Genomic DNA, 17,687 nt, shown 5'->3' with positions numbered 1-17,687 from the left:
TTATGTGATGTGACAGTTGCCACGGTAACATTCCGAACAGCGAACATCTTGAGCACACAAGCACCGCACAATCTGCTTACAAACAAAAAGACAGCCATATGCAGCGCACGATGGAGGAGATCTCTGAACCTCCACCGTTCTGCGGAGACAAACACTTTAAGATGGTTTATGGGAAAACAAGGGATTTAAAGGGCAACTCCATCCGTTATATGTTTGTACGCGCAGCTGCAGGAAAGGGGGTACCCTACTTTGAAATGACTCAGGGAGTGTAAGTACAAGGGACCCCATTAAGAGAGACAGGAAGGGTCCTGGTTGCAAGGAATTGGGTAGGCGGGGCTTCTTTTTCTAGCATTTGAAAGATTCCCTAACAAGTAATTGCAAGTCTGAACAGTTTTGCCCATGATGCTTTGCTGTATGCAAAATAGCTCTCCTAAAGAAGGACAAAAGTAGCTTTATAGAGACACCTATTGGTATTTGGGCAGTCAAGAGGGCGTTTTCTTCTTCTGGAGGACAGCTAATTGGCATATTTTCCCAGGAAGCATTGCCTGTGTTGTCCCACACCAGACGGATCTCCATAAGGAGAATAGGAGCCCGGCAAAAATTCTGCTTTTTGGCAAAACTTTGATAGGGAAGGAAGTGACAATATTAGTTTAGAAAATCTGGCACATCACTTAGCCCGGTTGGACCGTTGGTGGCCCGTTTATGGCCAGTTGCCTTCTACTGACATGAATTTCACATTTCGGCTGTACAAGGGACAGAGCGGTTAACTTGCCGCATCCAGGCCTCACACGTCCCAGACACACAGCTTTCCCATGTCAGACAGTATCGGAATCCATCACTTGTCAGATACACGGTATCTAAGGACCTTCCTAGCGTCTGGAGATAATCTCAAGGCAGGAGCCTGTCTGACTGTGCTCAGGACGGGCCTCAGGAGAAAAGTCGCCTGATCCAGACCCCCGTCTGGCGTGCCCTCCAACTAATACAGCTGCACTACGTCTACCTCTTACTATGGAGAGTGAGGGCCTACAGTCCTAGAGGATATTTTGAGGATAAATGCCCTCAGTGGTCAGGGCAATATTTTGGATCTATACAGGTCAGGGTCTGCCATTGTCCCCCCAACACTAGATGTGACCTCAGCGGTATGTGCCCCCTCCCCCAAACACGTGACTTGTTCTGCATTCCCAGGCTGTCTCTTTGCTGCCAGCTGCCCCGGAGCTGTCACCCTCTCATCACTCCGCTCTCCGGAACGCAGGAAATCAGATGCTTCTGGGGTTCCTCACAGGGGTCTTACAATCACGCCATGTTTATAACCCCCAACCCCCAAAACCAGATCTGCTGTATGACCACAGGTCCGCCAATAGGAAGAGCTGTACAGGATGTGGTTGTCGTACTACGCTGTACACAGTATGACGGGGGTATATACCATAAGGGGCTCAGAAGAAGGCATCACACATGGTAGGATTAGATACGGAGCTAAGAAAACAGTATCACACGTGAAAAATGGCACAGAGGACATTATGACAAATGACAGGCCTAGATACAAAGCTCAGAAGATACAGTCATACATAATAGGATTAGATACACGCAATGAGCTGACAGGACTACAATACAGTATTATACACATCGGCTCAGCAGGCAGTATCACATAGTACAGGCTTGGATACAGCGGATAGATTTAGACACACCAGCTCAGAATACAGTATCACATACACTTGGCTTAGACGCACCAACATACCAGACAGTATCACACACGAAAAGCTTAGATACAACAGAAGCAGAAGGATATTATCACAGAAGCCAGGCCGAGATACAAAGATCAGAAGACAGTACTATACAACGGGATTAGATACAACAAATACTAAATACTCGACATACCCTATCAGACATAAATGAGGTGAGAGAGGACAAGCTGTGAAGGTGACAGAATAATCGGAGATGGCCGGAGAACACGTAGACTAGAGGACACATGTGGTGACAATATCTGAGGGGACAAGGCTCAGTGTTAGACTATGATGTCACTATATAAGACTGGACCTATACATTAGGTTACTTTCAGTGGTAGTGGCCGACCATTGAGTGTTTAGGAGGCCTCCAAAGATGCCGAGCATCATGTATGAGGCCTCCAGAGATGTCCATCATAGGTCGAGAATCATGTATGAGGCCTCCAGAGATGTCCGTCATAGGCCGAGCATCATGTAGGAGGCCTCCTGAGATGTCCATCATAGGCCGAGCATCATGTATGAGGCCTCCAGAGATGTTCGTCATAGGCCGAGCATCATGTATGAGGCTTCAAGAGATGTCCGTCATAGGCTGAGCAACATGTATGAGGCCTCCTGAGATGTCCATCATAGGCAGAGCATCATGTAGGAGGCCTCCAGAGATGTCTGTCATAGGCTAAGCATCATATATGAGGGCTCCAGAGATGTCCGTCATAGGCCGAGCATCACGTATGAGGCCTCCAGAGATGTGCGTCATAGCCCGAGCATCATGTATGAGGCCTCCAGAGATGTCCGTCATAGGCCGAGCATCATATATGAGGCCTCCAGAGATGTCCGTCATAGACCGAGCATCCATGTGTAAAGGCTGTACAGGCCTGTGTGTCTCCCCAGCTCTAGGCCCCAAGCATTTCACCCTCCCTCCAGCCATCAGACATGGCATTCTTCAGGATGGCGACTGTGACAGCGCCCCCCACTGTGCCCCCAGACAGAGGGCCGCTCACATTACAGGGCAGGCCGATAAGAGCACCTCAGTAATTCACCTTATCTGATAACAATATCCAGGCCTGAGCTAATTCATGTCTCCGCCATACCCTCTCCTCCAGGGAGGGGGGGGCCTGTGTCACGCTGAGCCGCTTATTAGGACGGATTAGTGAATTATATTAACACTTCATGGTAATGGGCGAGGGGGGAGGAGGCGGAAGGCAGTAAAATTTACCTCAGGAAGACAACCGCACAGGTATACGGCGCCATAAGCCTAGTACTACGACATTACTATTCAATTCTTACTACATACCGGCAATATTTTTTTATTTTTTTTTTAACATTCATTTTTTTTATTATTTCTATTATTTTACTACTCTCATTTACTTTACTCTTTTTTTTTTTTTCACCATAATTTTTTTTTAAGCCATCGTTGTAGTAACATAACCTTCCTGGACAGGGGTAACGTCTGCGAGGCTACATGGGAACTTTTTTCACAAGTCACTATTCTCACAATCAAGAACCCCTTCCTCTGACCTAAAGGGTGACAAAAATTTTCATCTGGTTCTCGCCGAAAGATACAGACCGCCACGCTATAATGGGAATTTCCATCGGGAGGCAAAGATATTCCCATGGAGGACGGCTTGTACCGAGTGAAATATTGAGTGACAGGCTGGAACAATAAGGTTATGGATATTTTTTGGAGCAGTCTCCTAATGGGAGGTAGTGCCAGTTTCCAAAACTTTTTGAAGCAAATTTTGCAAAAACACTTCAAAAAACAAGATGATGGCAGTGACAGAGGTTTCGCACGACGGACACCAGTTATGGGGTCTGGTACGACGTCCGTCATTTTACGCACCCTAAAAACCGCACTGCGTACGGCGCTACTTCTTCCCGCGTCTTCACATCAGATGTGAACAGAGCCTAAACCGACACGATGAATGAAAGGAGACTCCAAGATGCAGACCTTGGGGAGTGGCAGGAAGTCATATTTCCTGGTGAAGCAGCTACATTCTCCCACGCTTCCTGGCATCTCAATGTGCGACAAGGACCGTCGCAGTCACGTGACCCCAACTTTCCGAAATCTCTGCTGGAGCTGTGTCTGGATCCCAAAGACAAAACCCGAGAGGTTAAAACGCGTTTTATCGGACAAAAGCTGGCCAATTTGTCAAACCGGTCGACGTTATCGAGAACGGAGATAAAGAAGGCAACATAGCCGAGGCGTGAGGTAGAACGTGCCTCATGCCTCAGTAATGCTGCTGGATCTAAATTCGGAGATACGAGCTCATGTCTCTAAGCGCGGCCTTGTCTGTGGTAGCAGAGAGGGGTGCGCTTTAAGAGAGTTAACCCCTTCCTTGTCTGGGCGCTGGAATGGAATGTCTGGCTGTGTCATTAATGAGCCGGGCATGCGAGCATTCGCACTGACATCACGCCACGGAGAAACAACAGCTGCTCGCTGCCTCATTTTGCCATCAGTGCTGTGATCACGGAGCTGGAAAATACAGTTGCCAATGGTGGCCGAAGTCTGAGGGCAGCACCGAGCCGGGGAGAAAAGCATCATGGGATAGAGAGGTCGCCCTGGGCTGTATTTATCGAGGCCGACAATGAATAAAGATGGTATACCAAGCCTTGCATTGGACTCTACTGCTATATATTACAGCTGGAGCCCTGTCATAAGGCTACCATCTACTACTGTAATAGGCCACCAGGGTAGATTGCGGCCTACGCACAGTGCCCTATCCCTGCCAGGCTCAAATACGCACTTAGGATCATTATAAGGCACTGTAGAAGCCAAAAGTCCAGCCTAGGGAGGAGTCAGGAGTCAGGACTATAGGAACCTGTAACACGTGGCTGAATATAATGTATATGTTGGCTGGAGACCAACGATGATTGGATTTCCAGATTGTAGAAAGGCCGGAAGTCCCTGTGATCAGCCATTCCTGCTGTGACTATGGTTCTGTATGACTCTGCTCTACTCCTGCTGCATATATGTAGTATAGAGCAGAGTCAGTCATGAGACCTTCAGCAGAGGAGGCAGACAAATGAGACCTTTTCTGCTTTAAGGCTAAGGCCCCACGTTGCAGAAACGCAACTTGTTTTGTTGTGGTTTTTTGAGCCAAAGCCAAGAACGGCTAGAAAAGGAATGGAAAACATATTCTGCAATGTGGGGCCTCATACTGGACAACCCCCTATAAAATTGTAGGGGGCCTAAAAAGAAAGCTTAAAGGGATCCTGTCATTCAAACTAATTTTTTTTGTCCCTAACACGTCGGACTAGCCTTAAGAAAGGCTATTCTTCTCCTACCTTTCAATGTCTTCTCCGCACCGCCGTTTGCTTGAAATCCTGTTCTTTGTCAGTATGCAAATAAGTTCTCTTGCAGCACTGGGGGCGTCCCCAATGCTGCGAGAGAAAACTCTCCAGCACCGCATCCATCTTCTTCAGCAATGGCCTCTTCACCACGTCTTCTTCCGATGCGTGGTGGATCAAAATTCAATGCATACGCAAGTTGGCTCTGCCATGCAGGCGGCCATAGAACTACAGGAGCATACTGCGCATGTTCATGTAAGCGGCCACAAAAAAATAGCTGCCCACATGTGAAGTTGGCTCTGCCTGAGGCGTGCTGGCAGAGCCGACTTGTGCATGCGTTGAATTTTGTCCCACCGCACACCAGAAGAAGACGCATGAAGTGGACGTCGCTGATGAAGATGGAGGCGGCGCTGGAGAGAGTTCTCTCGCAGCATTGGGGACACCCCCAGTGCTGCAAGAGAACTCATTTGCATACAGACTAAAACCGGGATTTCAAGCGAACAGCAGCGCGGAAAAGACATTGAAAGGTAGGAGAAGAATAGCCTTTCTTAAGGCTAGTCCAACGTGTTAGGGACAAAAAGATGAGTTTGAATGACAGGATCCCTTTAAAGCCCCCTATTAGTCATGAAAAGGCAGTAATGAGAGGCAAATGGCAAATAAAGCACGTATGGTCATAATGGTCATGACACTTGCCCTTTTAAATCTATGGCTTGTGTTCCAGCCCAGAATTCTTTGGTAAAAATATGCAAATGATCTCTTCTCCAAAGTGGACACCTACTCTTTAGTGCGACGTATGGGTAGGTACCCTGCAAGTCAATGTCCAGCCGATTAAAGAGGCCTGCAACATAACCAGGAAGATCAGCTAAGCCAGCCAATTCCTTCCGGAGGAGAGCTAATTATTATGCAATTTCCCAAGGAGCATTGCTAGCTGGATCTCCTTAAGGAATACTAGTACACCCCAGCAACTTGGAGAAAAGGGGAACTAAAGGATCTATGGAAGTACTGTATACCGATTCAGGAGGGAACAAGAAGTACATGAACTGATTGGTGGTGTCTTTTGGGTTTTTTGGGGGGGTTGTCCAGGATTTATAGGAAACCGAGGGGTGGCCGGAGTGGGTGTTAAAAAAATAATACAAACAAGTCATAGTCGCCTATCTTCAGCACTCCTTTGCACAGTCAAGTCAACATGACGGTCGAGACCAACCAGTAAGGGGCCACTTACATCACTGGCCCCACTTACGTCACCGGTTCCTTACCACCGATTGGTCATGTGAATATGGCAAGGTGGGGAAAGGAGACATGAACTGTAGAACAAAGACGACCATCTACAAACTTCCCCTTTAAGAGTATATTTTTGATTTCCAAAACTTAGCTAAGAGGCTGCAGTGATCTATGCAAAAATTTGGGGTAACGTCCGTGTCCACCGCAGCCAATGGAGTAGCCGAGAGGAGAGCCGCTATCCGATTGGCCGCTGAGGTTTCCAGCTTCTTAGCCGGCTGTTATTTCCCATGTACTGTAGACCACAGCTTGTCATGAGACTAGTCAGCTATAACAGGGGGGCAGGCATCGTGTCTCACAGCCACGGGCACAATGAGAACGAGTTCAGCGTTAATAGCTAAGCAGCGGTGACAAGGACAACTGCCGGGGGCTTTTATCTTTCCAAAACAATTGTATACATTGTGCACTATGTGGGCGGCTGCGTCGTAACATGGTTCCACTCTCAAAGACTTTCAATTGCAATTTTGAAAAAAAATTCAATAGCGACTTTAACTACCCCCCTCCTCCCATGTGCTGACCCCTCATATCTGACAGACCGTTCTTGTTTACATTGGTTTCTTTGGTTTCCTCCGTTGTGGTTACTTCCTGTTATGGCCCGGGTGATTGTGATCAGACAGGAAGTCACTAGTGACAAGGTGACAAACACTCACTACGGGCCAGAGACAGTATTTGTACAGTCTATATCTGGACATATGTATGGGATGGTACCTATAGGGGGGGCACTTCCATCAAACCTGGGCAATGCGCCGCACTGGATTCCATAATGCAATGGTATGACATGTTTGGCCGGTCTATGAACAAACTAAGGGCAGAGTCAACAAAGTTTCATCAGACTGATGTGTGGAGCCTGATACGGCTCCTAAGCCCAGCGGCCAAATAAAATCTCAGTAGGCCAAGGCAGTGTCCCACCAGATCAAACAATATTAGGGGCCTATCTTCCAACAACCATTAAGAAATGAACCACAGCAGCACCCTTTAAATGTGGGGGTCTTCTGAAGAACCATCATTGTATTAGAACCTGGACCTACTGGAGGATTCACTGGTACTCTGGTGGGTCAGTCCGACACAGCCAACGAGATTGGTTTTCTGGTCACAACTGGACTCTATGGGGTGCACAGACGTCTGGTGAGATCCAAAGACCTCCCCGACTACATGAGAGGACGGAAGTGACACTTCATGGTTGGCCAAGTTTCAACAAATTGATAGATGAGGTCACACATGATCCCTAAGCCCAACGACCAAAAACAGTCTCTAGAGGCTATGAGGGTTTTTCTAGTTACATGGGGTGCACAGACCTCCATCACACCTGAGAACAGAGACCCAAACACCTCCCTACTACATAAAATTACAGCGGTGACATGTAATGGTCAAACATGGCAAAGTAAAGAAAACTCTGGTTCACAATGTTTTGTCAAAATGGTGGATGAGGTCTGACGTGGATCCTCAGCCCAATGGCCAAAAAATTCTGTCAAGAGAACTGCAGCAGATGAAGAAGTTTTCTACCTACAGTCCAGTTTATAGACATTAAGATCAAGCACCATCTTAGGTCAACCCTTAGGTTTTAGGGCTATTGTAAGTCAACGTTACAATATTTGGACATAAACTCACAATCCACATCCATCTATTGTCAATGGTGGTCTTGGTCCGACTTCTCACACACTTAACCTCTGCCATATTAATTTTATAGTTTTCCTCCCCCACCAAGAAAATATGGACCCTTCAATAGACAATTGTTAAATCTACATGTAACTAAAAGGATGTCCAAGATTGCCAAACATGTAGTCAGAACCGCCCCCTATCTACCATGTGATGGGAATGAAGGGGGCGGTCCAGACTACATAGTCATACAGCTGAAGGGGGCGGTCCAGGCTACATAGTCATACAACTGAAGGGGGCGGTCCAGACTACATAGTCATACAACCAAAGGGGGCGGTCCAGACTACATAGTCATAAAACCGAAGGGGGCGGTCCAGACTACATAGTCATACAACCAAAGGGGGTGGTCCAGACTACATAGTCATACAACCAAAGGGGGCGGTCCAGACTACATAGTCATAAAACCGAAGGGGGCGGTCCAGACTACATAGTCATACAACCGAAGAGGGTGGTCCAGACTACATAGTCATACAACCGAAGAGGGCGGTCCAGACTACACAGTCATACAACCGAAGGGGCGGTCCAGACTACACAGTCATACAACCGAAGGGGCGGTCCAGACTACATAGTCATACAACCGAAGGGGACGATCCGGACAACATAGTCATACAACCGAAGGGGGCGGTCCAGACTACATAGTCATACAACCGAAGGGGGCGGTCCAGACTACACAGTCATACAACCGAAGGGGGCGGTCCAGACTACATAGTCATACAACCGGAGGGGGCGGTCCAGACTACATAGTCATACAACCGAAGGGGACGATCCAGAATACATAGTCATACAACCGAAGGGGGCGGTCCAGACTACACAGTCATACAACCGAAGGGGCGGTCCAGACTACATAGTCATACAACCGAAGGGGACGATCCGGACAACATAGTCATACAACCGAAGGGGGCGGTCCAGACTACACAGTCATACAACCGAAGGGGGCGGTCCAGACTACATAGTCATACAACCGGAGGGGGCGGTCCAGACTACATAGTCATACAACCGAAGGGGACGATCCAGAATACATAGTCATACAACCGAAGGGGGCGGTGCAGACTACATAGTCGTACAACCGAAGGGGGCGGTACAGACTACATAGTCATACAATTGAAGGGGGCGGTCCATACTACATAGTCATACAACCGAAGGGGGAGGTCCAGTCTACATAATCATACAACTGAAGGGGAGGTCCGGACTACATAGTCATACAGATCTGAACCAACCAACAGATTTCTTATCTCGAATGTGAGAAAGTGATGGAGCTAATGGAGGCAATAACTTTTAAAGTGAACTTCCCCTTTAATTTGTTTTTCACTGACTCTGCGCTATTCTGTTGGCTAGATCGTAACGCTATTGCTCAACATACCTGAACGTCAGCCAGTGTATTCTGTGACATCAAACAAACAAATAGCGGCTACAGAACATATGGCGGGATAATTACGTCTTGTAAACAGAATATCGGACGTTTATTCTTCTGAGCTGCATAATGCGGGACATCTTGAACCCATTGTAGTCCTGGGGCAAACAATATCTACTCGCATGGTTTGGCTTTTTAACCCTGGCTTTCTGAAATCCGCCCCATGGGCACATCACATGGCAAAAGTTTAAAGGAACGTTTAACGCTTTCAATATTCGACAACCTCGCTTTACATGATATCTTACAACTTCAAACTATACTCAGTGGGCTGTATTACGGTAAATATATTGAAGTCCAAAAAGACAGTATTATAGTAGTTATATTCTAGTACATAGGAGCAGTATTATAGTAGTTATATTCTTGTACATAGGAGCATTATTATAGTAGTTATATTCTTGTACATAGGGGCAGTATTATAGTAGTTACATTTTTGGACATAGGAGGTAGTATTATAGTAGTTATATTCTTGTACATAGGAGGTAGTATTATAGTAGTTATATTCTAGTACATAGGAGCAGTATTATAGTAGTTATATTCTTGTACATAGGAGCAGTATTATAGTAGGTATATTCTTGTACATAGGAGCAGTATTATAGTAGTTATATTCTTGTACATAGGAGCATTATTATAGTAGTTATATTCTTGTACATAGGGGCAGTATTATAGTAGTTACATTTTTGGACATAGGAGGTAGTATTATAGTAGTTATATTCTTGTACATAGGAGGTAGTATTATAGTAGTTATATTCTTGTACATAGGAGGCAGTATTATAGTAGTTATATTCTTGTACATAAGAGGCAGTTTTATAGTAGTTATATTCTTGTACATAGGAGGCAGTATTATAGTAGTTATATTCTTGTACATAAGAGGCAGTTTTATAGTAGTTATATTCTTGTACATAGGAGTAGTATTATAGTAGTTATATTCTTGTACATAGGAGCATTATTATAGTAGTTATATTCTTGTACATAGGAGCAGTATTATAGTAGTTATATTCTTGTACATAGGAGCAGTTTTATAGTAGTTATATTCTTGTACATAGGAGTAGTATTATAGAAGTTATATTCTTGTACATAGGGGTAGTATTATAGTAGTTATATTCTTGTATATAGGAGACAGTATTATAGTAGTTATATTCTTGTACATAGGAGGTAGTATTAAAGTAGTTATATTCTTGTACATAGGAGTAGTATTATAGTAGTTATATTCTTGTACATAGGAGGCAGTATTATAGTAGTTATATTCTTGTACATAGGAGGTAGTATTATAGTAGTTATATTCTTGTACATAGGAGCAGTATTATAGTAGTTATATTCTTGTACATAGGAGGTAGTATTATAGTAGTTATATTCTTGTACATAGGAGCAGTATTATAGTAGTTATATTCTTGTACATAGGAGTAGTATTATAGTAGTTATATTCTTGTACATAAGAGGCAGTTTTATAGTAGTTATATTCTTGTACATAGTAGGTAGTATTATAGTAGTTATATTCTTGTACATAGGAGGTAGTATTATAGTAGTTATATTCTTGTACATAGGAGCAGTATTATAGTAGTTATATTCTTGTACATAGGAGTAGTATTATAGTAGTTATATTCTTGTACATAGGAGCAGTATTATAGTAGTTATATTCTTGTACATAGGAGGTAGTATTATAGTAGTTATATTCTTGTACATAGGAGGTAGTATTATAGTAGTTATATTCTTGTACATAGGAGTAGTATTATAGTAGTTATATTCTTGTACATAGGAGCAGTATTATAGTAGTTATATTCTTGTACATAGGGGCAGTATTATAGTAGTTATATTCTTGTACATAGGAGCAGTATTATAGTAGTTATATTCTTGTACATAGGAGTAGTATTATAGTAGTTATATTCTTGTACATAGGAGCAGTATTATAGTAGTTATATTCTTGTACATAGGAGTAGTATTATAGTAGTTATATTCTTGTACATAGGAGCAGTATTATAGTAGTTATATTCTTGTACATAGGGGCACTATTATAGTAGTTATACTCTTGAACTTTATATTACAGGGATAGCAGAGTATAGAAGTAAATTAATTATTCCAAAACACTGGTTGGATTGGGGGCAAATTAAGATTAAGATACAATTTGATGTATATTATCAATACCACATACATAGGCAGCCATGTTTCAGGGCATTTCTGAGGCCTGAGTGGCGGCCATCTTAAACAACTATATGTTTATTGAAAAAAGTAATCTATCTGACAACTGAGATAACAAAACAGTAAACCATCATGGTGACTACAGTGCAGACTGAAAGCTCCTGCGCCTAGAAACCGATTTCTATCATTTTACTAACATGTAAGAATTCAATGCACCTGCAAAGAAAGAAATACGCTAACCAAAGATATTACAGTCACCGTCATACTGTGCTGAAAATCTGCAGCATTATAGACAAAACTCTCCAACCCATAACCAGCTCTAGCCACGGTGGAACCACAAGTACCACCATTCCTGAGTAAATGCTTATTGCTACCGACCTGTCTGTTCCGCTCATCTGTGATCCGCTGGATCTGAATCTTTTTCCTGCCCATGGTTCCTGTAAATCCTCACTGTCCGAGCGAAGACCTTGCAGAGAATGGGTTCCCGTCTTTGATCCCCCCCTCTCTTTACAATTGCAAACAGTCCCCCCTGCTCGTCTCCCTTCAGTTCATGTTACTTGTCCGCCGGGTCCAGATGTTCGCAGGGGTTTTCGCCGCCTTCAGTTCTACAGATGAGGGGAGAGAGAAGAGAGAGAGCATGTGAAAGGCATGTTTCCCATCAGACAGAGTTCAGCCTTGTTAAATCACATCCCCTTGGGGATAATATCCTCAAATCCTCGCGCACTGTTCGGCTGCAGAAACTCTCCCCAAAGCCTTCTAACACTTTAGAATCAATCGTGTATTATCCGTCTTATTATCTCCCCCATACAATATGCTGATGGGGGCAGAAAGTGCAGGGCTATGGGTCTACTGCCGATTCGGCTGGGTTCACAGTATATCGAGCGCCCCCCTGCTCCCTTAACAATCCATCCTTTCGTCTCCGATAGGTCTACGACTAAATCTATATCAAGTATATGTACATGACAGATAATAGCGAGCACAAATGTATAGCACAACCAAACCTATAAAAAGGAACATAACGTAAAAAAATCAGACAAGAACAGAATTATTCCCTTTTGTTGAATTGCAAAAATTGCGCAATTTTTTTTAATTTTTTTTTTTTTTTTATATTGACTTAAAGGGATTCTACCATTAAAACTTTTTTTTTTGAGGATAAGACGTCGGAATAGCCTTTAGAAAGGCTATTCGTCTCTTACCTTTAGACGTTGCCTCCGCCGCGCCGTTCCTCAGAAGTACCGGTTTTTACAGGTATGCAAATGAGTGGGGAGAGGGGCAGCGCTCAAACAGCGATGAGGGCGTCCCCACCGCTGCCCAAGAAGTGTCTCCAAGCGCCGCCTCCTTCTTCGTCCGCCACGTCATGTTCAGAGTCTTCTTCCGGCGCAGGCTCGTAACCAAGCAGAGCAGACTGCGCAGGTGCACAGGCCACGGGAAAATGGCCGCTAACAATACTGTGCAAGCGGCTATTTTCCCGTGACCTGTGCGCCTGCATAGTCTGCTCTGCTAGAAGTTTCGAGCCTGCGCCAGAAGAAGACATTGAAGATGACGCGGTGGACGAAGAAGGAGGCGGTGCTTGGAGACACTTCTCTGGCAGCGGTGGGGACGCCCTCATCGCTGTTTGAGTGCTGGGGCACGCCCCCATCGCTGCGGGAGAACTAATTTGCATACCGATAAAAAACGGTATTTCTAAGGAACAGCACAGCAGAGACCACGTCTAAAGGTAAGAGACGAATAGCCTTTCTAAAGGCTATTCCAACGTCTTATCCACAAAAAAAAATGTTTTAATGGTAGAATCCCTTTAAAAGATGGCTGCCGTCACCCCTACAGAGGGTCTTCCTAAACCCTACAACAGAATATTTCGGACCATGTTTAGATAGTAAAAAAAAAAATACACATGGGAAAATTCCAAAGAATATTTTTAGCGTGAAGAAAGTGACGGAAAACTAAGGTCTGTACCGCAGTATGTGCACTGTTTCTGACATAGGTCGTGACCTAATCTGAGCGTGGACACGCACTGCGCATGTTACTCCATTTTTGGAAGTGAATTTACGGATAGAAAGCATGCGACACTTGAAAAGAGAAGCTCTGGTCACTAATGTCCATTGAAAATAATAGGAGCTCTTTGAGGGGGAGGGTGGATGAGTTCTCAAGGATTGTGATGCAGAAAACATGAAAATCCTTGCCAAAAACGCTAACAGAGCGTACCCGAAGGGACCATTCACAGGCAGGAAGCTGGAGCTAATTTTGAGGTGGGTTCCTTCTCAAAATCAACTCCAAATTTCATCAGGAATGTGTTCCCTATTATTTCCAACTGGAGACATTGGCATATGCTGAAAAACAAAGCGTCCTGCTCGATATCCCCCTTGGATTCTGCAGTGAAAGGATCATCGTGATTTGCCCCATAGTGTCTAAGGCTTCAGAGGTGGTGACGCCCTCAAATTCCCCTGTGTGAGCTGCACGGCCCCTTTAACAATGGAATAATTTATGTTATGTTTTTCTCTTTTATGTTTTTTTTCCTTATTTTTTGTACTCAGTTAATTTTTCTACAAATTTTTTTTTTATATATATATATATATATATATATATATATATATATATATATATATGGTCACTCAATTGAGATGCATACCAGTTAATCTGAAAGCGCGTACATGGACTATCTCCCCCTAGTGCAGGGGTGGGCAATTAATTTTCCCATGGGGCCACATGAGAAATTGTAAGGGTTCTAGAGGGCCATGCGCGCCATGGCAAATTTAGCTCCACCCACTTCTACACTGACTCCACCCATTCTCAATCATCTTTCCATGTGCCCCCACAAAGTTTAATCTTCCTACAGTCACCCTAACATTATACACCCCCACATTATAACGTTTCCCTCCAAATGTCCCACAGTATTAAGTCCCTCTCCTGGTGCCCCAGTATAAACTAGCAGAAACTAGAGGGGACATTAAACTGGGGCAGCTGGAGGGGGACATTAAACAGTGGGGATAGTTGGAGGGGGACATTAAACTGGGGTTAACTAGAGGCAGATATGTCTCCCTCCAGCTACCCCCCATGGTTTAATATCCTCCTCCAGCTGCCCCAGTTTAATGTCCCCCTTCATCTGCCCCCTAGTTTAATGTCCACCCTCCATGTGCATTCAGTTTAAGCGCCCCCCTTCATCTGTCCCTAGTTCCCCCCTCTTGCTCACACATGCTGTCTCTTCTCTCTTTATCATCCAGCAGCCTCTATTGCCGGCAGCTTGCATCAAACACACTGTCCCGTGTGGCTCCGCCCACTAATGAGTCATAGCCTATCCTGGTGATAGGCTGTGATGACGTCATCACAGGTCCTTGAACAAACTTCCAAAAGCTATACGGACCGGACAGAAGCAGTCAGAGGGCTGGATGTGGCCCGCAGGCCGTACATTGCTCAGGTCTGCCCTAGTGGCTAGACATTTGCAAAAAAATTTTTATATAATAACAGCTGAAAACTGATTCCCAACAAATTCTATATATGTAAATGGTCAATAAGAAAATCTACTGTGTCCTAAAATATATTTAAAATAATTTTGGACCTTCACTAGTCACCACCGGTTTTGGTGGCATGGCCTGGAAAAAGAAATCTCCAGCTCAACCCAAGACAAATGTTCTGCAGCTGAAACTCTTCAGTATAAGGAAGCTTCTTGGACTCGACCATACAAAACAGGAAGCTGTCTTTGTTGTCCTGATCGAAACGCGTGAGTCACTGCATTAAGAAAGAGCAGCGCAGGACCCTGAGTGTGTTATGTGAGTGCGTGGCGAAGAGGGCAGCCAAGGAACGCCAAAGGCCCGCCGTCTCCATGAATTGTTCTCCGCTGTGCACTCCATTGTTTTTGAGAAGAGGAATTTTACACTTGCCGTCCCAAAAATAGCCGAGGCACAGTATAAAAATAGCTTTTCCACTGTAAGATTCTCAGGCCAGGAAAAGCCTGAGAGAGCGAGAGAGGAAAAAAAAAAAGTTGGAACAGGTCAGATTCCCGAAATGTGTTTTGGAAAAGCAGCTGGGAGTGGAGAGCAATGTAACATGGAGGGAGTGCAATCGCTGCTGTGTATAGACGCAAAGTACAACCTCATGGAGGAGGAACATCCGTCAGTAGCCCGCCATATGAAGTACATCAACTGCTACATTGTTATCTATAAGGGGATGGGCGTTACCATACTGTGTATACTTGCAGGTGGTAGTATTATAGTAGTTATATTCTTGTACATAGGAGCAGTATTATAGTAGTTATATTCTTGTACATAGGAGTAGTATTATAGTAGTTATATTCTTGTACATAGGAGTAGTATTATAGTAGTTATATTCTTGTATATAGGAGCAGTATTATAGTAGTTATATTCTTGTACATAGGAGTAGTATTATAGTAGTTATATTCTTGTACATAGGAGTAGTATTATAGTAGTTATATTCTTGTACATAGGAGTAGTATTATAGTAGTTATATTCTTGTACATAGGAGTAGTATTATAGTAGTTATATTCTTGTATATAGGAGCAGTATTATAGTAGTTATATTCTTGTACATAGGAGTAGTATTATAGTAGTTATATTCTTGTACATAGTAGTAGTATTATAGTAGTTATATACTTGTATATAGGGGGCAGTATTATAGTAGTTATATTTTTGTACATAGGAGGTAGTATTATAGTAGTTATATTCTTGTACATAGGGGCAGTATTATAGTAGTTATATTCTTGTATATAGGGGGCAGTATTATAGTAGCTATATTCTTGTACATAGGAGGTAGTATTATAGTAGTTATATTCTTGTACATAGGGGCAGTATTATAGTAGTTATATTCTTGTACATAGGAGTAGTATTACAGTAGTTATATTCTTGTACATAGGATGTAGTATTATATTAGTTATATTCTTGTACATAGGATCAGTATTATAGTGGTTATATTCTTGTACATAGGAGTAGTATTATAATAGTTATATTCTTGTACATAGGAGGTAGTATTATAGTAGTTATATTCTTGTACATAGGAGTAGTATTATAGTAGTTATATTCTTGTACATAGGAGTAGTATTATAGTAGTTATATTCTTGTACATAGGAGTAGTATTATAATAGTTATATTCTTGTACATAGGAGCAGTATTATAGTAGTTATATTCTTGTACATAGGAGCAGTATTATAGTAGTTATATTCTTGTACATCGGAGCAGTATTATAGTAGTTATAGTCTTGTACTTAGGGGCAGTATTATAGTAGTTATATTCTTGTACATAGGGGGCAGTATTATAGTAGTTATATTCTTGTACATAGGAGCAGTATTATAGTAGTTATATTCTTGTACATAGGAGCAGTATTATAGTAGTTATATTCTTGTACATAGGAGGTAGTATTATAGTAGTTATATTCTTGTATATAGGAGCAGTATTATAGTAGTTATATTCTTGTACATAGGAGTAGTATTATAGTAGTTATATTCTTGTACATAGGAGGCAGTATTATAGTAGTTATATTCTTGTACATAGGGAGCAGTATTATAGTAGTTATATTCTTATACATGGGGCAGTATTATAGTAGTTATATTCTTGTATAAGGGAGGTAGTATTATAGTAGTTATATTCTTATAGATGGGGCAGTAGTATAGTAGTTATATTCTTGTACTTATGCATTGTATTGTTATAGGGTTGTGTGTACCACATCGCTGGCCTGCAGAAATATCCTCTATCCCATGATATCTGACCACAAGCTCTCTGAACTTTTCTCTGCCAAATCATTCTGACAGTATATTTCATGATAGACATTTAATAAGGAATTTAGCAAAACAATTTGTGCCAGTTTTCTGATGTTAATAAGTCACATATAGATTTTGGCATACATACTGCCACATCTGTGCCTCTTAATAAATGTACCACATCGTATCCCAGCACACTTTGGATTAACATTGGCATCTGAATCACCGGTCTTCCTAAATCTCCCCCTTTGTGATATTATTATATATATTCCAATTTTCCCCAAGAGAGACCATGAAGAAAGTGGAAATGTTACTGCCGGCACTGTCAGGCCCTCCTGGGCTGTTCTACCCTGCAGAGGTGAGAGAGGAAAGCTGGGTTGTTTTAATATGCATGATCTCCTGACGATAGAGGAGTGTAAGTCGCGCATTAGCGCGTGGCCCTCCGTGCAATTGCTGCAATTCACAAGAACACCCGTTCACGACTGCACCGCGTCTAATTA

General features: G+C 43.2%; 1 protein-coding gene across 5 annotated transcripts in view; it reads right to left on the bottom strand.

Moving 5' to 3' along the window:
- MEF2D (myocyte enhancer factor 2D) overlaps positions 1–17,687 on the bottom strand; it is a 155,898-nt gene that overhangs the window by 41,985 nt on the left and 96,226 nt on the right. For all 5 annotated transcript variants that reach the window (XM_075283220.1, XM_075283219.1, XM_075283221.1 and 2 more), the window contains one exon: positions 11,863–12,089. In XM_075283220.1, the coding sequence (XP_075139321.1) occupies positions 11,863–11,916 (54 nt within the window). In that variant the 5' untranslated portion in view covers positions 11,917–12,089. The remainder of the gene's footprint in view (positions 1–11,862; positions 12,090–17,687) is intronic.

Source organism: Leptodactylus fuscus, chromosome 7 (genome assembly GCF_031893055.1).
Source record: "Leptodactylus fuscus isolate aLepFus1 chromosome 7, aLepFus1.hap2, whole genome shotgun sequence".
Lineage (NCBI taxonomy): Eukaryota > Metazoa > Chordata > Amphibia > Anura > Leptodactylidae > Leptodactylus > Leptodactylus fuscus.
Note: the sequence above shows the minus strand (reverse complement) of the source record. Positions and strands in the feature narration are given on the sequence as shown.